The sequence below is a fragment of the Capricornis sumatraensis genome, chromosome 9 (assembly GCF_032405125.1).
Source record: "Capricornis sumatraensis isolate serow.1 chromosome 9, serow.2, whole genome shotgun sequence".
Classification (NCBI taxonomy): domain Eukaryota; kingdom Metazoa; phylum Chordata; class Mammalia; order Artiodactyla; family Bovidae; genus Capricornis; species Capricornis sumatraensis.
In genome coordinates, this window is record NC_091077.1 from 7,593,668 (window position 1) to 7,616,897 (window position 23,230).

Sequence of the window (23,230 nt, forward strand, 5' to 3'; positions counted from 1 at the left end):
GGCTGAGAAGGGTCCGGAATCAGGAATCAATGGGTAGCTGCAAAGGCCAAAGGTCAGACAGGGGTTTCCTGCCCACCGCTGGGACTTCTTCCTTCCCCACCCAGCTCCTGCCTCCTTGATGAACATCACCTTGGAGGACCCCTCCCCCTCAACAACTCTGCCACCCCATTACCCTGGCTAATAGGGGGATGTTTCCCCATGCCACCACTCTCACCCTGCTGTGCCCCCACACAGGCAGTGGACAGCAACTGCGTTATCGTCAGCCGCCCATGTTCCAGCCCCTTTCCATCTCCTTGCCTCATTCCCTTTGGCCCCTGCCGCTCCCTCCTATCAGCTTGACCCCCTGGGGCTAGGGTCTGAGTCCCACTCTGTCTTCCCAAGACTGAAGACCTCTCAACGCTCCTCTTGGGGAGGGGTTCTGATGTCACCTACAGAGGAGGCTTACCTAGAGTGCCTGTTGGCAGGGGGAGGGTTGCGCAGGAGGGCATACCCAGAATCCTTTGCTCCTTGGTCCCTAAATCCCTTCCCACAGTGAAGTTCGACCCCCACTATCTTGTGCTTCCCATTCACCATCTCACAGAGCTGGAAAATGAGGTTTCAAACAGAAAGTGGTAGTGTTATAATAGCAACTGGCAAATCTTTTCTCCCAGCCCCCTCCCCCACCCTGGGGCCTGGCACCATGCAGAAGGGGGAACTGAGCCTCAGACGTGAGAAACCCATCCTGGGAACTCACACTGGCCCCAGGTTCACTGCTGCTTCCGCTTACTACATGCCTACATGAGCCAGGCATGTAAGCCGGTGTGATGATAGCCTGCGGAGCCCCCGCCACCACCATCCATGGATCAGCCCTCGGTGAGCTGCGCCCATTACTGAGTGCTGTGTGTGCCTGGCCCTTGGCAACGCGCTCTGCACAATTCAGCTCCTGTAGCAGCACTGTCCCTTGAGTGGGCACACATCTGTAGCCAGCCCTCTCCAAGGGGAGTTAAGGCCAGCTCTGTGAATGACCAGAGTGAGACTCAACGCCCGCCCCCACCAAAACAGTCCTTTCTCCTCCCTGCTTGTCTGTGTCTTCCACACAAGGGGGATGTTGAAAAGACGTCACACGCAGCTGAGAACAGCTCTGGGTACAGAGCAAGGGCAGAAGGGGAAACTGAGGCTCAGTAAGACCAAGGATGCCTGGCCACTCCAGCCGGTGCCCCACCCGTAGTTAATCAGAGAGGCCAGACGTGCCTTGGTGCCCTCCCCTCTTCCCTTCACAGCCCGGGGTGGGAGTGTTGTGATAACCCACAGCCCCCATTTCCTGCTGGCCAGGAAGGAGCCAGGCAGAGGAAGTATTAAGAGGAGTAATATAAACACTTCCCCCTCCCCCCCGCCGTGGCAAGGTCTAGAAGGGGCAGCAGCCACCACCCTGAGCAGCCCAGCCAGCCGAGCAGCGCTGGTACACGGGGCAGACGCTGGGAGGAGATGGGCTTGGCGATGGAGCACGGGAGCCCCTATTCACGGGCCGGGAGCAGCTCCAGGGGCTGCTGGTACTATCTGCGCTATTTTTTCCTCTTCGTCTCGCTCATCCAATTCCTCATCATCCTTGGCCTCGTCCTCTTCATGGTCTACGGCAATGTGCACGTGAGTACTGAGTCCAACCTGCAGGCCACCGAGCGCCGGGCCGACGGCCTGTATGGCCAGGTGGTGGGGCTCACAGCTTCCCAGGCCAACCTGTCCAAGGAGCTCAACCTCACCGCCCGCGCCAGGGATGCCATCAATCAGATGATGCTAAACGCCCGCCGAGACTTGGACCGAATCAATGCCAGCTTCCGCCAGTGCCAGGCCGATCGGGTAAGACCGCAAGCTAGACACTCACCCTGGGGACCCCAGGCTGGTCACCTCACCTCTCTGAGCTTCACTTTCCTCATCCATGAAGACGGGGATATTTTGCGTGACAAGCCCGTGTAGAGAAGTGATGCGTATTTTGTTCCATATCTCATGCAATATTTGGGACTTTGTTGCTGTGTTCAGTCACTAAGTCATGTCTGATTCTGCAGCCCCATAGACTGCAGCACACCAGGCTCCTCCGTCCTTCACTATCTCCCGGAGTTTCCTCAAACTCAAGTCTCTTGAGTCGGTGACGTTATCTAACCGTCTTATCCTCTGCGGCCCCGTTCTCCTTTTCCCGTCAATCTTTCCCAACATCGGGGTTTTTTCCAATGAGTTGGCTCTTGGCATCCAGTGGCCAAAGTATTGGAGCTTCAGCATCAATCTTTCCAATGAATACTCAGAGCTGATTTCCCTTAGGACTGACTGGTTTGATCTTCTTGCAGAGTATTTGGGACATACTTAGACTGAAAAAAAATGATTTGTGGTCTATCTGGAATTCAAGTTGAACTGGGCATCCAGTCTGTTACCAGACATAGATGCTATATACATACTTAATATGTATACAGCACCCAGAAGGTGCTGGCATACACTAGCTGCAAATAAGAGCTGACTTAATAAACCACGAAAGTTGAGTTCTTCATAATTAGTATGAATGGCCCAGGTCTGCCTGAGGCGGGATGTTGGAAATGTTATTTTGTCACTGAATGCCAGGAGATAGGGAGAAGCTTTAAAACCCTTTTGCAGAGGGGAAATGGCCACCTGATGTGAAGAAGTGACTCACTGGAAAAGACCCTGATACTGGGAAAGCTTGAAGGCAGGAGGAAAAGGGGACGACAGAGGATGAGATGGTTGGATGGCATCACCCACTCAGTGGACATGAGTTTGATTAAGCTCAGGGAGTTGGTGATGGACAGGGAAGCCTGATGTGCTGCAGAGTCAGACTCGACTGAGCGACTGGACTGAACTGAACTGAAGACAGGAAGTGGTTCTGGGGAGTCAGGGAAGCAGAAACGGCGCTTCCCTTGTGGCTCAGCCGGTAAAGAATCTGCCTGCAATGAGGGAGACTTGGGTTAGATCCCTGGGTTGGAAAGATCCCCTGGCGAAGGGAAAGGCAAGTGAGCAGAAACAGTTACCCCTGGGTCTTGTGGAGACTATCTCCCATTTCACACCCTCAGCTCCTGTCAAACTCACTCAACAAGATCCCCTGGGGTCTCTCTCACACGCAGTTCCTCTGGGGAGGTCCAGCTCCCAGCAGACACTGAGAATAAGGACGCCTCTTCAGGCTTTGGCTGGAATGGGGTGAGAGCTGGGGTGAGCAGGGAAAGGGAAGTTTGCTAGGGGATAAGGGGACAGCCTCGCTTTCCCCCACAGCAGGTCTCTGGGCTGCTTGGGGCAGGGGACAGCCCCAAATGGGAAGAAAACGTCTTTTCTGGGGCTTCAAACTACCCAGTCCTTGCCCCTGGGCAGGAAGGATGTGTGTGCCCCACCCCATGAAACTGCCCAGTCAAGGTGGTGTCTCCCCGTCTCATACCCCAGGGGAGGGCAGGTCCCCCTCAGACCCCCAGAATGGGGTGAGTCCCCCCTCAGAACCCTTCATGAGGCAAGGCCCTCCTCAGACCTCAGGGCAGGACCATGTACCCGCCCAAGAGCCCCCCAGGCCAGGGAAGCCCCCTCCGTCTTCTTCGTTCCATTGGCTCATCTGGATCTTTCAGGACACAGATGGCCTTCCGGCCCAGGAACTGTTAGGAATCGCAGGATCGTAAAGTTTTATAGCTTTGTTTTTTCTTCTTCTGTTTTCCTTTTTTGTTTTGTTTTGGTCCCACTGCACGGGGATCTTGGGGCCTCCCCGTGGTGAAGAATCCACCCGCAATGCAAGAAATGCAGATTTGATCCCTGGGTGGAGAAGATCCCCTGGAGGAGGGCATGGCAACCCACTTCGGTATTCTTGCCTGGAGAATCCCATGGACAGAGGAGCCTGGGCGGCTACAGTCCACAGGGTCACAGAGAGTCGGACCCGACTGAGCACGACCCCAGGGGTCTGAGATCCCTAACCAGGGATTGAATCTGCGCCCCTTGCAGTGGAAGTGTGGAGTCTTAGCCTCTGGGCCACCAGGGAAGTTCCTTTTTTTGTTGGTTTATTTTTTTATCGTAAAGTTATAGACTGGCACATCTTTGAATCCCAGATGCTCCCATCATAGAATATTAGAAATCTAAGAATCTGGATCTTCACAACTTTGAATTTGAAAACCATAGCTTTTTTCCCCCTTTAGATTGACAAATTCTTCTGGCCTGGAACCCCTCAGGATTTTCTCCAAGTATCCCCAGAAAGTCAGTGCTAATGCTGGGGAAGGGCCCCCACCCTTGCCACGGCAGCCCCACATGTGTGACTGTTGCGAGTCTTAGCCACCGGACCGCCAGAGAAGTCCCAGAATTTTCTGTATTTAGAATTTGTAAAAATATCTTTTAAAAAGTTTATTTTATTGAAGTACAGTTCGTTTACATGTTGTGTTAATACCTATTATACAGCAAAGTGATTCAGTTACACATATGTGTATATTAATATATTCTTTTTCCTACTTTCTCCATTGCAGTTTATTATAGGATATTAAAGATAGCTCCCGGTGCTATACAGTATGTAATAATCTCTTTGATGGTCAAATTATTCTGAAATAGGCCACTAGGCATCCTGCATTCTGGCTCCTGTGTCTTTTTGACGTAACTCCAGTAGTCTTTAAGCACTTCCTGGCTTTATGTCCTAACAAATATTCCAGAAAACGCTTCAGATTGTTAATCCATGTTGACTAATCAGTGAGTTCTTTTCCTCTTAGTTCAGGGCAGCTGCTAGAAAGTGAGGGAGGGACTCCTGACTTGCTTCAGAAAGATGTACCTGAACACTCCCTAACAAGAGAAGGTACTTTTTTGTTTTGTCAGATTGTTGTTTAGCTACTAAGTCGAGCCCGACTCTTTGTAACCCTGTGGACTGTAGCCCGCCAGACCCCTCTGTCCATGAGGTTTCCCAGGCAAGATACTGGAGTGGGTTGTCATTTCCTTCTCCATCAGATTGCATTAGTTCTAAGTACATGTCATTCTTCTCATCGTCTTGGCATCTGGGACCCTATACAGAAACAGAACTTTTGTATTTTGGGGAGCCACTTCCTTCAACTGGAAGAAAACCTCTTTCTCACTTCATCTTTGGATCCAACTTACACCCTTAGATCTTGCCTTTCTGTAGTTAAAGCTTTTGAAAACAGCACTTCCAGAGCCCTCTTTTCTTTTTTAAAGCAATGAATTAATTTGGCTGCGTGGGGCCTTAGCTGTGGCACATGGCGTTTTCCATCTTCATTGTGGCCTGCATGTTCTTTAGCTGTGGCATGTGGGATCTAGTTGCCTGACCAGGGAACAAACCTTGGCCCCCTGCACTGGGAGGGCAGAATCTCAGCCACTGGACCACGAGGGCAGTACCCCCAGAGCTCCTTTTGTTCTCCCCCACCCCCAGCTCATTAGCGCAGGGTCAGCCTCCGAAAGGAGGAAGGCGAGAGAAAAGCCAACCTTCTTCACCCCCCTCCTACCTTTACTTGTCATGTTTCTACAGAGGCTTCTGCTTCCAAGTTTGCAAGGCACGCCCTTTGTTTATAAAGAAAAGTTATTTATAAAACTTTGTAAAGTTAAAATGTAATGCACACACACACACACAAAAAAAAACAAAACAAAAATACAAAACAAAAACAAAAACAAAAAAATAAAATAAAATATAATGCACAAGCCATACAATTGACCCATTTAAAGCGTACATAACCAAAAAAAATGTAGAGGAAAGAAAAAAATGTACATAACAATGATTTTTAGTACACTCACAGAGTTGGGTAGCCATCGGTACAGTTTGATTTAGAACATTTCCTTACCCCCAAAAGAAGGTGTATCAGCAGTCACTTCCCTCCCCCGCCCCCAGCAGCTGCATATCTGCTTTCTATTTCTGTGGGTTTACTTATTCCAGATATTTCATTCAAACAGAAGCGGGCACTATATAACCTTTAGTGTCTGACTTCTCACACTCAGAGTGATGTTTCAAGGTTCATCCACGTTACCACGGGTGTCAGAGCTTCATTCCTTTTTTGTGGCAGAATAACATTCCACTGGGTGGCTGGGTCACGCTTTATCCATTCATCTGCTGAGACACTTGCGTTGTTTCTACCTTATGGATTCTGTGTCTACTGCTGCTGTGAATATTTGTGTACAAGTTTCTGTGTGAACATAGACTTCCATTGCTCTCAGGTGTATATACCTAGACCTAGAATTGCTGGGTCATAGTGTAATTCTATGGAAAATAGATGGGGAAACAATGGAAACAGTGACAGACTTTATTTTCTTGGGCTCCAAAATCACTGCAGATGGTGACTGCAGCCACTAAATTAAAAGACGCTTGCTTCTTGGAGGAAAAGCTATGACAAACCTAGACTGAGTATTAAAAGGCAGAGATATTACTTTGCCAACAAAGATCTGTATAGTCAAAGCTATGGTTTTTCCAGTAGTCATGTACGAATGTGAGCATTGGACCATAAAGAAGGCTGAGCACTGAAGAACTGATGATTTTGAACTGTGGTTCTGGAGAAGACTCTTGAGAGTCCCTTGGACTGCAAGGAGAGCCAACCAGTCAATCCTAAAGGAAATCAACCCTGGTTACTCATTAGATGAACTGATGCTGAAGCTGAAGCCTCAATACTTTGACCACCTGATGCAAAGAGCCAATTCATTGGAAAAGACCCTGATGCTGGGAAAGGTTGAAGGCAGGAGGAGAAGGGAACAACAGAGGACAAGATGGTCGGATGGCATCACGGATTCAATGGACATGCATTTGAGCAAACTCTGGGAGATGGTGAAGGACAGGGAAGCCTGGCATGCTGCCGTCCATGGGGTTGCAAAAAGTCAGACAGAACTAAGTGATGGAACAACAGCGGTGTAATTCTAGGTTTAGCTTTTTGGAAAACTGCCAGACTGTTTTCCACTGTGGCTCCATTATTTTTACAGTTCCACCGATACCGACTGAGAATTCTGTTTCTCCAAATCTGCAGCAACACTTGTCCCTTCTTTTCTGTTTTATTCATGGCCATTCTATATCATTCTGAGGTGATATCTTATCATGGTTTTTATTTGCATTTCCTGCTAAAGATGGTGAAAATTTGTTGATGTGTTGGTTGGCATTTTGTATGTCTTCTCCGGAACAATGTCTATTCAGATGCTAGGTCTGTTTTGCAATTGGCTTGCTTTTTATTATTAATTTCTAAACAGTTTGCTTTTATATTTTCTGGTTACTAGTCTCATCATCAGACACATGATTTGCAAGTATTTCTCCCATCTATGAGTTTTTCTCCCCTTTCTTGATGTTGTCCCCTGAGGCACAAAAGTTTTTAATCTTGGTGAAGTCCTATTTAGCTGTTTTCTCTTTGGGTGCTTGTGGTTTTAGTATCATACCTAAGAAAACATTGCTGGGACTTCCCTGCTAGTTGAGTGGCTAAGACTCCAAGCTCCCAATGCAGGGGGCCTGGGTTCAATCCCTAGTAGGGGAACTAGATCCCACATGCTGCTACTAAAAAAACCCACATGATGCAACTAAGACCCGGCACAGCCAAATGAATATTTTTTAAAAAGAAAAGGAAAGAAAGCACTGCCAAATTCAAACTCGTGCAGAGTTAACACCTAAGTTTTCTTCTATGGAATTTTTTCATTTATGCCCTTACATTTAGGTCTTCGATACGTTTTGAGCTAATTTTTGTATATGGTGTGAGTTAGGGTGCAAATTTATTCCTTGGTATGTGACCGTCCAGTTGTGCCAGCACCATTTGTTGAAAAGAATCATCTTTCCCGTGAAATAATCTTGTCACCTGTATTAGTTTGCTAGGAATGTCCTAACAAAGTACCACAAATCAGGTGGCTTAAATAACAGAAATTTATTTTCGCAAAGCGCAGGATCAAGATATAGGCAGAATTGTTTCCTTCTAGGACTTCCCAAGTAGCTCAAAAGGTAAAGAAGCTGCCTGCAATGAGGGAGATCTGGGTTCAATCCCTGGGTCAGGAAGATCCCCTGGAGAAGGGCGTGGCAACCCGCTCCAGTATTCTTGCCTGGAGAATTCCATGGACAGAGGAGCCTGGTGGGCTACAGGTCATAGGGTCACGAAGAGTTGGACACAGCTAAAGTGACTAAGCACAGGACCGTCAGGGAGGGAGCCGTTGCGTGCCTCTCTCCCCAGCTTGCAGACAGCTGCCTTCTCCCTGTGTCTTCATGTCACGTCTGTGCATGTCTGGGTGTCCAGGTTTCCTCCTATAGGAACCGCAGTCATTGCGGATTAAGGCCCACCCTAATGACCTCATCTTAATTCAACCACCTCTTTAAAGATCCTGTCTGCAAAATAATTTACATTCTGAGGTCCTGAGGATTACGACTTTGACATGGAAACCTGGGGTAGGGGACACAATCCAGCCCATACTAGCATCCATGTTGAAAATCTTTTTTTTTCTTTTTTAAGACATTTATTTACTTATTTTATGGCTGTGCCGGGTCTTGGTGCTGCACGCAGGCAGTCTCTGGGCAGTCCATGGGCTTCTCATTGCAGTGGTCTCCCTTGTTGCAGAGCGCAGGCTCTGGGCATGCAGGCATCAGTGGTTGGGACATGCAGGCTCAGTTGTCCCTTGGCATTTGGGGTCTTCCAGGGGTTGAACCCATCTTCCCTGTACTGGCAGCCGAATTCTTTACCACTGAACCACCAGGGAAGCCCTTAAACGTCTATTTTTGATTGGCTGTAAATGTTTTCAAGATTGCTCCAGGTTATAAAATGCATCACTATGTAATTGCCAAATAGTATTAATCATAAAACTTTTTTTTTTTTCCCTAGTTGACTAGAATGCCTAGGGGAAAGGGTGGAATTTTTTTTAACCTTTTTTTTTTTTGAATGAGAGGTTCTTTATATTCTATAATGTTTTACAATTTTCAAAAGTTTCACACACATGATTTCATATAATCCCATAATAACCCGTTTAAAAAACATTTCCAACTCCTATATTGGCCTTTCCCTCTTCCCTCTCCCCACTGGTAACCACTAGTTTGCTCTCTGCGTCTGTGAGTCAGCTTTTGGTTTGTTATAGTCACTAGTTTGTCGTGTTTTTTAGATTCTGCCTATCGGTGATACCATACAGTGTTGGTCTTTGTCACAGGTGCCCTTCAAGTCCGTCTGTGTTGGTACTTATGGCAAAATTTCATTCTTTTTTATGAATGTCTATCATTGTCTATAATTGTAACAACTCTTGAAGATCAGACCAGCATCCCCTATGAAGAAGCTATTGCCCTTGTGAGCTGTGCCAACACAGACCACCTGGCTGACAGATCTGGGTCCCCCGTCCCAGGGGTCTGGGTGGACCTGGGGGCAGGGGCCCCACAGGTGCTGGACACTGAGCTCTGTCTTGCGTCCCACCTGGCAGGTGATTTACATCAACAACCAGCGATATATGGCTGCCATCATCTTGAGTGAGAAGCAGTGCCAAGAACACCTCAAGGAAGCTAACAGGAGCTGCGATGGTGAGTGGGTGAGGGTTGGAGTCGGGGTTACGGGCCGTGGAGCGCAAGGTGGCAAGATTCCCCAGCCAGTGTCTTGGCAACTCCCGACCTTCCTGAGTCTTCTGGTCCTATACCCCTAGCTTTGGCCCTCTCGCTGACCCAGAAAGCCAAGACACTGGAGGTGGAGCTGGCAAAGGAGAAGCTGGTATGTACCAAAGACAAGGACGGCCTGACAGTGGGCAAGCGAGTGGTAGAGGAACAGCTGGCCGAGTGCAGCAAAGCCCGGGACCAGCAGCAGCAGGAACGGCAGCTGGCTGAGGACCGGCTGCGGAAGGTGCAGGCCTTCTGCCTCTCTCTGGACAAGAACAAGTTTGAGACGGATGTGCGAAACCTCTGGAGGGACTCCATCATCCCGCGCACCCTCAGTACCCTGGGCTTCAACTTGTACCACCCCCTCGGCTCGGAACTGCCCGCCATCCAGAGGGCCTGCGACAGCCTGCCCTCCATCATGACCTCCAAGGTGGAAGAGCTGGCCCGGAGTTTGCGGGCTGGCATCGACAGCGTGACCCTCGAGAACGAGAAACTCCAGCGCCAGAAACTGGAGGTCGAGCAGAGCCTGCACGCCAGTCAGGAGGCCAAGGAGAAGGTGGAGAAGGAGGCGCAGGCCCAGGTTGTCAAGCTCCAGGCAGAATGTGCCCGCCAGACCCAGCTGGCCCTGGAGGAGAAGGTGGCACTGCAGAAGGAACGGGACAGGCTGGTCAAGGAGCTGGAGGAGAAGAAGCGGGAGGCCGAGCACCTTAAGTTACAGTTGGCAGTCAAAAGCTCAGCCCTGGAGACCTGTATCACAGCAAAGGTGGGTAGGGGGCCCTAGATTCTGGCTGCACTGGAGGGACGGGTCTGGAGGCCAAGTTGATGGTGATGTTGAACTTGGGTTTGAACTTGGCTTTTTTTTTTGAACTTCTTTTTGAGGTTGGCTTCCCGGTGTAGATTGGGTTTGTTAGGACTCTCTTGAGAGTTTCACTGATGTTAGGATTGAGGCAGAGCTTAGAAAGTGTATCAGCACTGAGAAAGGGGATGGGGCTAAGACTGGAGTTGGAGGTGTCCATCAGGTGAAGGTTGAGTGAGGGGCGAACCTAGAACTGTGATTTCTTTGGGACACAGTTGAGACATTGAGGGTGGATTTAGACTTGAGGCTGGGACCACACATGGGTGCCCATGAGTCTAGAATGGCTTTAGGGTTATGATCATGTTTGGCACAGGATTTTATTGGCATTAGGACTGCGGTGCAGTTTGGATTGGGAATGATATTAAGAAAGAGATAAGGATTGGGGTTGAGTTTAGGAAGGCGGTGGGCCTCAAAATTGGCTTAGGGTTAGAATTAGGGACTCATTCAGTGTTGGTGTCAGGGTTGGGATGGATTTGAGTTGAGCTGAAGGATCAGAGGGTGCTGGATTAAGGACTGGGAGTGGCACTGGGGTTAGCGTGAGGGTTAAGGCAGGTCACAGGAAAGGCTTGATGTGGGTGCTGAACTTGTGTTTAGAGTTGGAGCGAGGTGAATCACTGGTGACTCCTGTGTCTAGAGTTGATTTCGGTTAAGGTAAGGGTTGCGAGTAGAATCTCATTAGTCTTAGAATTAGGTTGCGTTTGGAATGTGGGTTGTGAGGAAAGGTTAAAAGTTGGGTCAGAGGTTTCATGCAGAGTGGTCATTGTGCCTAGGTCAAGTGAAGAGCGAATCAAGGATTTCAGTGGTTTGGGGATTGCATTGAGGTAAGGCTGGAGGTGAGGCTTAGGTTGCTATAGGCGGTTGGTGGGGCTAGAGATGATTAGAAGTTTGGGGCTAAGGGTAGATTCAGCACTTATGGGCATTAAGACTGGGGCTGGAATTGACCATGGGTTAGGAGTCGAGACTGAGTTGAGTTTAGGGTGGTTGGTTGGGGCTGAGTTGGGTTGGTGTTGGGATATATTTGAAGGGAAGGATTAGGTGATCTTGAATTAGAGCAGGGATATACCAGGGTTCCAGTGAGGGTCAGAGTTGGGTCTAGTGTAGAAGCTGGGTGGCTACTGATCTTGGGCTGAGGTTGGTTAGAATTCTAACTCAGGTAGAGGCTGAGGTCTAAGGTAGAGATGAGGTTGAGTGTAGTATTGGGAAAGTATTTATGGGTAGTCATAGGGGAATACAGGGTTGGGTCTCAGGGAATAAAGTTGTGGAGCAGATTTTTCATAGTGGCTGGGTCTAGGGGATGGGTTATGGTCAGAGTTAGACGTAAAGTAATAGACCAGATCTGTCACTGAGATTGGATTTGATTCTAAGGGAGGTCCTGTTTTCAAGTTAGGACCCAGCTTTAGGTAACTGAGTTCAGGACTGGTTGGATCTTAGGTTTGGAGGAGCTCCTTTAGGGCTGTTTGATGGCCTTGAGGGCAGGAGTCCCGCTGGTCTGCAGAGCGGGTCAGCTTCGGTCTGGGACAGGGGGTTGGCCGGGTAGGCTCAGCTGGGGCCATGGGTCGGAGTCAGGGCGGCACTGAGGCTGTAGTGGAGGCCAAGGCAGGACCCCTGCAGAATGGGGTCTCTGGGGAGCTCCCAGTCATTTCAGGGCAGATGGCTGCAGGTGATTATATATCCGTCCTTCTTCCATGGGTATCTGTCGGTTTCTCTGCCCTGGAAGGACCTCAAGTCTCTAAGAGTGCAGAAAGGCAGGAAACTCCCTAGGACTTGTGCTTGCGGGTGCTGGCCTCCACCAGCCTCCCTTCATTCTTTTTCCCACAGTCGCAGTTGACGATTCCTGGGCCAAGACCTGCAGCCCCTGCCCACAACCCTCCACCTATCGGTGAGTGACAGAGGGCAGAGCCAAGACGGGGGGCGGATTCCACCTTGTATCCCGGATTGCCAGCCCATCCCTAGCCCTGGAGGCAGGGCTACCAAGGCACCCAGTTAGGCCTGACCCCTCCTTCTTTCGGCAGACCCAGCTAGCCTGGAGGAATTCAAGAGAAGGATCCTGGATTCCCAGCGGGCCCCGGCCAGCAACGTCTTGGTCTCAGCCAGGTGAGGCTCTGCGCTGTCTCAGGCTGATGGGGCAGTCTCAGGGTGTGAGCAAGGCTGGGTACAGGACTGGGATGCGGTGGGGGCTCATATCACACTTTTTGTTTCCTTAATTGAGCACTTGCTGTATACCAGGCCCTGTGCTGGCACATTTGGCTTCCCTTGTGGCTCAGATGGTAAAGAATCTGCCTGCAATGCAGGAGACTCAGGTTCAAATCCTGGGTCGGGAAGATCCCTTGGAGAAGGGAATGGTAACCCACTCTAGTATTCTTGCCTAGAGAATCCCATGGACAGAAGAGCCTGGTGGGCTACAGTCCATGGGGTTGCAAAGAGTTGGACACGACTGAGTGACTAACACTTCATGCTGGGCCCAGGGTCAGAGCTGTGACCAAGACACACAGTTTCATTCATGAAAAGCCTCTGAATATTGGGCCAGAGGGACAATGAAGGAGGCAGGGTAAGAAGAGTCACCAAACCCGCCGTGATTGGGTGCTTACTGTAATCTTGGCATAGTCCTAAGCACTCCGCCCATTTAACTCGTTTAGTCTTCAGAATCCTAACCCGTGGGTGAGCTACTGTTACCCCCACATTCTGGAGGAAGCAAATGAGGCGTGGAGGGCGTGTGTGTCATGCCCCAGATAACACAGTCAGAGCTGGGACGTGAACCTAGGCGATCAGACTCCAGACAGGCAAGGGAGAGCCTCAGTGAAGGAAGGGATCTTTGAGCTGGAAGGCGGACAGGAGCCGACCTGGGGGACGGCAAGGGGAACAGTCCCTGCAGGTGGCAAGAACTGCCGGGGCGAAAGCCTTGTGGCCAGACAAGGGTAGCAGAAGTGAACGTAGCCCAGGAAGGGTAGGAGGGAGAGCAGTGTCTGAGGGTGACCCTGGGCCTCTCACTCCACCCTTCTGAGCCACGCTTTCCAACTCTACGAAATTGTCAAAATTGTCGGGGGGTGAGGGTCTCTGAAATCATCTTCCCAGGTGTTGCAGTGGTAAAGAACCCGCCTGCCAATGGAGGAGGTGCAAGAGATACAGGCTCTGTCTCTGGGTCGGGAAGATCCCCTGGAGTAGGAAATGGTAACCCACTCCAGTATGCTTGTCTGGAAAATTCCATGGACAGAGGAGCCTGGCTGGCTATAGTTCGTGGGGTCACAAAAGAGTTGGACGTGACTGAGCAACTGAGCGCTCACACGCACACTCTGACTGAGGTTAAGGGCATGAAAATACTTGGCCAGCCATAAAGTGCTGTCCACAACTGGCTGGGACAAGGGGCCCAGAGCCTCGGTGGGGAGCATCAAGGGTGTCTGGCACATGATCAGGTCATACCTCCATGCTTTTGCCCCCGTCACCGCCCACCCCCCCCCACCCCCCCCCCCCGAGCCCAGTCACCCTTTGGACAACAGCCTGTGCGTCATGGGGAGGGTGACTCAGGCCACGGCCCCTAGAACACCCCATGCTCCCACCAGGGTTGCTGCTACACCCCCCTTTCAGGACCACACTGCTGACCTAGGAGTCAAAGATTGGCTTTCCATTTGCAGTTTATGACCTGAGGCTCAGAGGAGCGTCTGGGATTTTTTTCAGATCCCTCTGACTCCAAAGCCTGTGCTGTCCAAGGTTTTGCCAGGCAGCTACTGTCAAGCTAGATCTGTTTCAGCCCCAGGGTGCTAAACGCAGCCCATAGGATCCAAAGGACTTCCAAAAGTCTGTCACTAACTCTCCAGAGTTCTCCGCACCCAGCTCCATCTTCACTGTGTCTCTTCTTACATACTGCCCCTGGCGGGGAGCTCACCCCCCTTGCAGAACGGGTCCCCTCACTCTTTGACTAGAGTTTGACCCCGCTTTTTGAACAAACAGAGCTTTCCTCTCTCCATCTTGGCCTGAAGCCATCATGGCAAGGAAGGAGGTTCTATTATTATCCCCATTTCTCAGAGGAGGTAACTGAGGCCCCAGGGAAGTGATCAGCCCTGGGTCATGCGTCAGCAACTCAGGGCTGGAGCCAGGCTCACCGTCCAAGCGTGTCTGGGTCCCAGCTGAGAATGGGGAAGCTCTTGACATTGTTTACCCCAAGTGACACACCCCACCCCCCTCCCCTCTGAGGAAACAATGTGTGCTTAAGCCTGGCCCCTCCTGCTTCTCTCTGCAGGATCACAGGAAGAGCCTCTGGCTCACAGCTCCGGCTTGATTTGCTTCCCTCTGAGAGAGGGGCCAGGGACGGTCAGGCTGGAGTCTTCAGCTCTGGGTTTGAGTCCCAGTTCATCCAGTTACTCACTGGACAAGCTGTGAATGACTGAGTTGTAACATCTGAATTTTACAGGCACCCAATAAGGAGGTAGATTCAAGGCAGGCTTCAAATCACCCATCCCATGGTGAAGACTGTTGATTGCTTTTCCACTCTTATGCCTTCTGGGCCTCCAGAAAGTCTGTGCTGTTGCTAAATCACCCCCATGCATCCCAGATCCTTGCAGCTTGCCTGTGCTCACAGAGGGAGGGAACATCCAGGCCTGCGCCATGGCTGGGCTTGAGAACTAGGTCATGCTTCTTAACTGAACATTGTTATGTGGTTTTCTATTAGTGGCAAAAAGTGCTGAAAGTGTCAGTTTCTCAGTTGTGTCTGACTGTTTTTGCGAACGCATAGACTATAGCCCACCAGGCTCCTCTGTCCACAGAATTCTCCAGGTAAGAATACTGGAATGGGTTGCCATTCCCTTCTCCAGAGGATCTTCCTGACCCAGGGCTCGAACCTGGGTCTCCTAAATTGCAAGCAGATGCTTTACCATCTGAGCCACCAGAGAAGCCAAATATTCCAGCTTTCCTCAACTTAGTAAGACTGAGCTTCCTTTGGAGATCAATTTATATAATTAAAAAAACACACAATGGACATAAAGACAAATATTAAGTAAATGTTGGTTTAGGGCCTCTGTGGTTGAAGATGAAGAAAGTCACAGTGTGGAAGGTTGAAGTTGGAACTTCAGCCCTGACTGTGAGCCAGGCAGACAGCAAGTGTCAATTCAAGTTCACTACCATCACTATGATGATTCGTTTTATCGTTCAACCCATATTTCTTGAGCAGCTATTAGGTGCGAAGGACACAGGGAAGAATAAGGCATAGATATTCAAATTCCCACCCCCTGTATGACTGCCAGTCTAGTAGGGGAGATGGATAACAGACCAGATGAATGAGCTATGACAGGGCCCCTTGGTAATGAGTGAGACAGAAAAGGGACGAGGGAGCTTGAAGAGGTTGGAATTTTCCACCAGGGGTCAGGGCGGGCTTCGCTGAGGAGTGATACTTTAGCAGAGAACTAACCGTGAGGGAGGAGCCAGGAAGGGATTCCCTGCAGAGTGCCCCAGGCAGTGAGGCAGACTGTGCAAAGGTCCCGAGGCAGGACCATCCATGCCTGGTGAGTTTGAGTGAGGAGTTAGGTGTGGCTGGAGTGGAGTGATGGAGCGAGGAGTGGGAGGAGGTGAGGTCAGGGTGATGGCAGGACAGATCAGGCAGGGCCTTGGGGCAGCAATGAGGACTTTGGGAGCCCTGCGAGGGGCTGTGAACAGCAGAGGGCATGACCCGACTCAGGTGTTCACAGGCTCTTTCTGATTGCTGTTCTACGGGGTGAAGGCATGAACCTGGGACCAGGGTGAAGCCGACAGCCCTGGTCCAGGTGAGCAGTGGGGCTTAGAAAATGGGCCAGGGACGACCCTCCCTTGCAGGCTGGCGAGCAGGAGTAGTTAAAGATGTCTGATCTCTGTCAGGGCTGGCTCAAAGCCAGTGGATCCTGGTGAAGGACAGAGGCTGGAGCTGGTTGTGGGACGGGGTTGGGGGTGGCGGGGGTGCGGGGTGTGGAATCTACGAACGTGAGGCTGTGGGGGCCCCAGGGAAGAGCCGGGGAAGGAAGGGAGGGGGCCAACGGAAGCAGGACTTGGCTGAGGCCCCCACCTCCCCCATCAGGAAACAGCCTCCGCGTCAACCTCTGACCCCTCACGAGAAACTTTGCCAGACCAAGGAGGGGGAAGGGCATTCCAGACAGTGTGACCGCTCCTGCAGAGGCAAGGCGGAGAGGCAGAGTTGAAGGGATGGCTCTGAGAATTTGGGTGATGCTTGGACAGGTTTCGATTCCCCAGTGGGGAGGTCTGGGAGTTGGGGGCAGAGTGGGTGGAGCCTTGAATGCCAGGTATAGAAGATTTGGCTTTAAAAAGAGCTGTCTTTGTCCTGAGGGTGCAGAGGAGCCAGGGGAGCCTGTGTAAAGGGGCAGGCTCTCTAGAAGAACTTTCCTGGGAATGAGTGAGGTGCTGGTTCTAGGTCAGTTCTGTACGGACAAAAGAAGGAAACTAAGGCCCTGCCTGGGGAGTCGGGGGTTCGGGGTGGAGGGCAGACTGGGGCAGCAGGGCCTTTGGATGAACTCCCAGGATCTCAGGCCCTTAGGGAGCAAAGGGGAGAGCCAGACAGACTGCAGCAGAAACCAGGAGGTGGCCTCTCTGAACCTCAGTCTCTTCAGCTGTATAATGGACAGGCACATACCTCAGTCCCACAGAGGTTCAACAAGATGAAATCTAAGGGGAGGTTGATACTGGTGTCGACTAAAAAAAATGTACAAAGTTAAATGCAAGTTAAGTTTTATCGGGGGCCATGTGAGGGCTGCAGCTCAGGAGACAGAAGCTCAGATAACTCTGAGCAACGGCTCCGAAGAAATAAGGAGGAGACGGTATATATGTGATTTTGGCAAAAGGGGAGTACATGAGATCAAGCACATCTCTTTTCTGTAGAAAGCTTCTGCTAGTCACGAGAAACAGTTGTCACCATGAAGGATTTTAGCGCTTTTCTAGATATGAAAAGGCACAAGAATTGGGCTCATAAAATTAGCTCCTGAGAATATGTAACTATTAAAGACCTGTCCTGCCAGCTTCCTGGAGCACAGAGTGCCTCATTTCTGCCTTCTCCTCTGAGCTCCTTCAGGGGGTGTTGGAGGTCAGCAGCTGCAGCAGCACGTGGTTTAATCCTTGCAGAGGTAGATGGCAGTGCTGTGGCAAGTGCCAGTTTGTGGCTGACACCAGGAAGACCCCTAGGGTTCTTGGGAGCAAGAAGGGGCCCAAGGTAAGAGGCAGGCCCAGGCAAGGTTTGTCCTGCTATCTGCCTGACCGACTATTGTATTCCCATCTCCTTTCTGCTCCAGTGGCTGAGGAGGCTCCAGGCCCCGCTGACCGAGGGTGGCCCGACTCACCTGTCTGGAGACCAGGTGCAGCGAGACGCCCGCAGCATGAGACACAGCCAGGGTGGCGTCAGATGACCTCCCTCACACACACCAAAGTGGGCACCCTGGGCCTGCGTCCTCTGCTCACCCTCGCCCACACCCTCCCTGCACGGCCTAATACTCTCACACAGACTCACACCCACACCACACAATCCCTCGCTCTTAAGCACCGTGACGACATCACAGATGCTCTGACATCATGTGGACAGCTTGGTGACGTCACACAGAGACAAGGCAATGACATCACGGAGATGCATGGCGGCATCACACACGCACTCTCTGCCTAGCCCTTGCCCAAAGTCACACCCCTTCGTGCACCCAGGCCAAGGCACCCATCGTATCCCGCTTGTTTAGAGCATTGTAGTGCTCCAGGTCTGAGGAAGTGAGAACAGGAAGACATTCACCGTCGTCCTCTCCTGAGAGTTTCTAGGCCCCCCTGGAGAGGGAATGTCTCTGATCCAGGGGCCCCCTCAGAGCCCAAGAGGGGGCTGCCCCTTCATCCTTTCTTCCCCTCACCCAGTCCTGCCTGTGGCCCGTATAAATGTTAGTAGCACTAAATAAATGTTATCGAAACCCTTCAAAGTCTCCTAAGTGAGTCATGATTTCTGCTTTGAAAAGGCACCAACGGGCTCTGAGTGGCCAAAGAACTAGGATTAAGATGCAAGTCGCAAAACCCCATCCCCAGCATCCCCAGAATCCCCAGAACAGAAGACCCTTCAACCTGGAACAAACATGGGTGGACACCAGCTTCCCTCAAGACGCAGGCCATCTCCGTGCCCATGTGCACGCCAAGTCACTTCAGTGGTGTCCGACTCTAGCCTGCGCCAGGCTCCTCTGTCCTTGGGATTCTCCAGGAAGCATACTGGAGTGGGTTGCCAGGCCTTCCTCCAGGGGATCTTCCGGACCCAGGGATCAAACCCACATCTCCTGCGGCTCTTGCGTTGCAGGCAGATTCTTTACCACTGAGCCAACAGGGAAGCTTGAGGCATCTCTATATGTGAAGAGAAATGGCAAAATCATATAATCAATAAGGGTTGTATGAAATGCCTACAAAGCCCCACATTATGACAGCAATAATATGAATTTACTGCTTCTTTAAAATAGATTAAAAAAATTTTTTTAAGCAGAAATTGAAAAAGCAGCTTATTTCTTGTTCATTTTTTATTGTAGTGTAGTTGACTGGGGCTTCTCCTGGTGGCTCAGCAGTAAAGAATCGCCTGCAATGCAGAAGACAAGGATTCGATCCCTGGGTAGGGAAGATCCTCCGGAGGAGGAAATGGCAGCCCACTCTGGTATTCTTGCCAGCAGAATCCCATGGACAGAGACGCTCTGGCATCTGTGGGGTGGCAAAGAGGCGGACACGATTGAGCCACTGAACACACGACACACACAGTTGATTTATAATGTTGTGAAAGTTTCAGGTGTACAGCACAGTGATCTCAGCTATACATATACATACCTATATTTAAAAAGCAGTTTCTTGGACTTCTTTGGTGGCCCAGTGATTAAGAAGCTGCCTGCCAAGGCAGGGGACACAGGTTCGATCCCTGGTCGGGGAAGATCCCACATGCTGTGGAGCAACTAAGCCTAAGCACCACAGCTACTGAGCCCGAGCACCCTAGAACCCGTGCTCCCGCACAAGAGGAGCCACCACGCACACTGCAAAGACAGGGTGGCCCCCGCTTGCCTAACTCGAGAGAGCCCGTGTGTAGCAACAAAGAACCGGTGCAGTCAGAGTAAATAAATTTTTAAGGCAGTTTCTTCAATAAATACAAATTGGTTTCTGAAAAAGCAGATTGTCTACCTGTAGCTTTTGTTTTTGGTAGGTTTGCAAAGATTTCCCCAGGTACAGATAATAACTGAGGAACCGTAGCCTGTTTTGCAAGAACTCCTTATTCCAGAACAATTTCACAGAAGTCCCAGGCATTTGTTTTTTGGAGGGGATTTTTGGTGGGAAGGTAGGTGTTAGAAAGGGCATCAGTGTCCAGTTTGGGAGCACTTCAACTCACTGATCACTAAATAAGTAGCAGGCCAGGGAAATTTTGCACATTAGAGGGACCCAGGGAAATCACATCATACCAATTAGACTGGGGTGGGGGGAAGGAAAAGAATAAAAAGCCATAATCCCTACTGCTTGTGAAGATGTAGAAAAAAGGGCATTTTCCTACAGGACTGGTAGAAATGCCCATCGCATACTGGCCCTTTTGGAAATAAGTTTAATGATATTTAATAACAGTGAAGACAGGGAATTCCCAGGCAGTCCAGTGGTTAGGACTTCTTGGTTTCACTGCCAAGAGTCCAGGTTCAGTCCCTAATCGGGGAACTAAAATCCCACAAACTGTGGAGTGACGGTGGGCGGGGTGGGGGATGGAAAGTGAAGACATGCAAATCCTTTGATTCTGCAACCCCATTCCTAGCACTTTGTCCCCGAGAAGCAAAAACTCCAGGAAACAAAGCAAATGGTCATTGGTGGGAGAACGGCCTAAAAATTGTCATCTAGAGTCTCAGCTTGTCTGTCCCCAATCCTCTGTCCCCCCAGCCCAGCCCATCCCCTGGGACCTTGGACAAGGAGGAGATGAGTCACGAGGAACCAGAGCTGGCAATGCCACGCTTAGGGCAGGCTAGTCAGGAGGGACAAAGGAGCGATATTTCCTGGATACGGAAACCCGGGCGAGAGACAGGCCGCTGCAGGAAACACTCGGCTGGGGCCCCGCCAAGCAAGGGCAGGAGGGTCAGCCAGGCCCAGCCGCCCAGACGGGCCAGTCTGGAGGCCCCAAGGAAGCCGGGACGTCCCTGACCCTGAGCCTACTGCCTGAGCAGCCAGGAGTAAGGAGTCCTGGGGAGGACGCTGGCAGCAGCCAGTCCTGAGTTTGGGTTCCAAACCCCGACATTCCTGCATTCAAATTTTGGCTCAGTTGCTCTCAGCCTCCATTTACTCGCCTAGAAATGAGTGTAATAATAATAATAATACAAGGGAGGGGGACCCAGGAAGGGGGGGACACACGTATACCTGTGGCCGATTCATGTTGTTGCGTGGCAAAAAACATCCCAATATTGTAAAGTAATTATCCTCCAATTTAAATAAAGAAAATCATCATCCTAAACACTCTGGGTCCACGGGTGCAGGTCTTTGACTCTTGGCTGGTCTCTCCCATTCAGAGCATCCCAGGATATCAACCTTCCAACCAGCTCGGTGGGCTATAGTTCACGGGGTCGCAGAGAGTCGGACACGACTGAGGGACTAAGCACTGCACAGCACAGTCCCAGGTCAGCCCTCCAACACCTGGGCCTCAGCCTCCGCCTCCTTTGTAGCCTCCTTGCTGGTCCAGAGGGACCCATTCATCCCAGGATCTGACCACGCGTCTCTCCCACTCACACCCTCCCCGGCTCCTTAGTACCCTGGGAATAAGGCCCAACTCCTCAGCTCTCTGTGCCCTGCCTCCTCACAGCCGGTGCAGCTGTTCTACACATACTCTTTGACCGAAGATTCGGTGACTTTTAATCTGTATTGTGCCCTCAGACTAGAGCGCTTTGCTCTCGCCTGCCAATTCCCCAAGGCCCCGCCCTAGAGATCGCTCCCCCTGGCAGCCCCTCTGGATGCCCCAGAGTTCTTGCTCCTTCTGGGTACTTCCCCTACGCCATCCCTGCCTCTTTCCAGCCCTGATCCTGGAGCTCTGACTTCTCCAGGCTGAGGCCCTATGCCAGCCCCGCCCAGCCCTGAGAGCCAGGTGGGGGTTGAGTCCTAGTCAGGGAGCAATTGGCAGACCCCGCTCTCTGATCCTGTGGTCCAGCCACTGGGTGAGGTTCTGACTCTTTGGGGATTTCCTGTGACCTCTATAAATAACCCCCATGCCTGCTTCCCACAAACCACCTCCCCCTTCTTGGAAAAAAGGGACGGTAGCCAAGGACCTCAGTCCGCGATGTGCCAGGGACAGGGTAGGTGGGCGGGGCCGAGGCATCCTTTCCCAAGAGCATCTTCCTCCCCACCCAGACCCCACTCCTCCCTGCTGGGAGCCCTCCAGACCCTCCCCACGCAAAGGACATCTGGGCACCCACCCTCTCTACACCCACATTGCTACTTCTTGTCTTTCTGCAAAACAGACCTAACAGTAATATCCACGGACTGAACTGGGGTGACCCTTCCCTTCCAGGAGCCCCCCATTCATGGGGGACCCCAGCTGTCAAACAAGCAAACAAATCAACAGAGTGTGACATATTGCAATGAAGCCATGATGAAATGGAGTCAGAGGGTCCCTATAGTTGCGTGATGGGCCTTGGAAACGTCCCAGCCTGTGCTCCTGTGTCCCTTGAAATTTGAGAGTTTGTATCTTCAACTACTGGAGGTGGAGATTTTTTTCTGATTCTGGAAAAGAGCTTGACCCTATTTGAGACTCCATTTCCACCTCTGGCGAAAGGGGAGTTAACTATTCATATGCCATCAGGTGGGTCGTGGAAGCCTGGATCCCTGGGACCTTACGGGACCGGAACGTCACTGTAGTGTCAGGCACTTTTTTTGTTAGGGCAGAGCGCCCTCTGCTGGTTCATCACCTCAACAGCAGATCCCCCATAAGTGAAAGTCCCTCAGTCGTATCCAACTCTTTGTGACCACAAATCGCCTCGTCCTTGGACTATAGTCCCCCCATGGACTACAGTCCCCCCATGGACTACATAGTCTATGGAATTCTGCAGGCCAGAATACTGGAGTGGGTAGCTGTTCCCTTCTCCAGGGGATCTTCCCAACCCAGGGATCGAACCCGGGTCCCCTGCATTGTAGGTGGATTCTTTATCAACTGATCTATCAGGGAAGCCCAGATCCCCCATTAGTCCCCACAATCAAAGCCTTCACTATCAGGCTCTCCTCTCCTGGATTTCTTCCTCCCTTGTAGCACTCACTCATTCTACTTCCAGCCTCACTGGCCACCTCGCTGCCCCTCAAACACACTGTGATGTTCCCACCTCAGGGCCTTTGCACATGCTGTGCCCTCTGCTTGGGATGTTCTTGCTGGCCTCTTCTGTCTTCTTCTCACCTTTCAGATGTCAGAGTAATTTCCATATCTACCCTCACATCCATCCCTGACCAGATCAGGTCTCCTCATCCTAAGTTTGCCCAGCAGCCTTCAGAACTCAGGTCACCCAGGTGACTCAGTCATAAAGAATCCGCCTGCTGACGCAAGAGTGGGAGACATGGGTTTGATTCCTAAGTTGGGAAGATCCCTTGATGGAAGCAATGGCAACCCACTCCAGTATTCTTGCTGGGATAATCTCATGGACAGAGGAGCCTGGAGGGCTACGGTCCATTGGTTGCAAAGTGTTGGACACGACTAAGGGACTGAACAAGCAAGCATCTGACCTCACTAAAAGGAGCGGTGTCTCTTCTTTAATAAGGGCAGGAGTGGGGACTTCCCTGGCATTCCAGTGGTTAAGAATCCCCCTTCCAATGCAGGGGATGAAGGTTCGATCCCTGGTCTGGGCACTAAGATCCCACATCCCGGGGACAACTAAACCCGCCGACCACAGCTACTGAAGCCA

General features: G+C 51.1%; 1 protein-coding gene across 1 annotated transcript; it reads left to right on the forward strand.

Annotated features, from left to right (window-relative positions):
- Positions 1–1,397: 1,397 nt before the first annotated feature.
- Positions 1,398–18,241, forward strand: PLVAP (plasmalemma vesicle associated protein). The gene is made up of 6 exons (XM_068980487.1): positions 1,398–1,833; positions 9,343–9,439; positions 9,559–10,271; positions 12,183–12,243; positions 12,377–12,458; positions 17,624–18,241. The coding sequence occupies exons 1-6, from the start codon at positions 1,465–1,467 to the stop codon at positions 17,628–17,630; spliced, it is 1,329 nt and encodes a 442-aa protein (XP_068836588.1). The 5' UTR covers positions 1,398–1,464; the 3' UTR covers positions 17,631–18,241.
- The last annotated feature ends 4,989 nt before the right edge of the window (positions 18,242–23,230 follow it).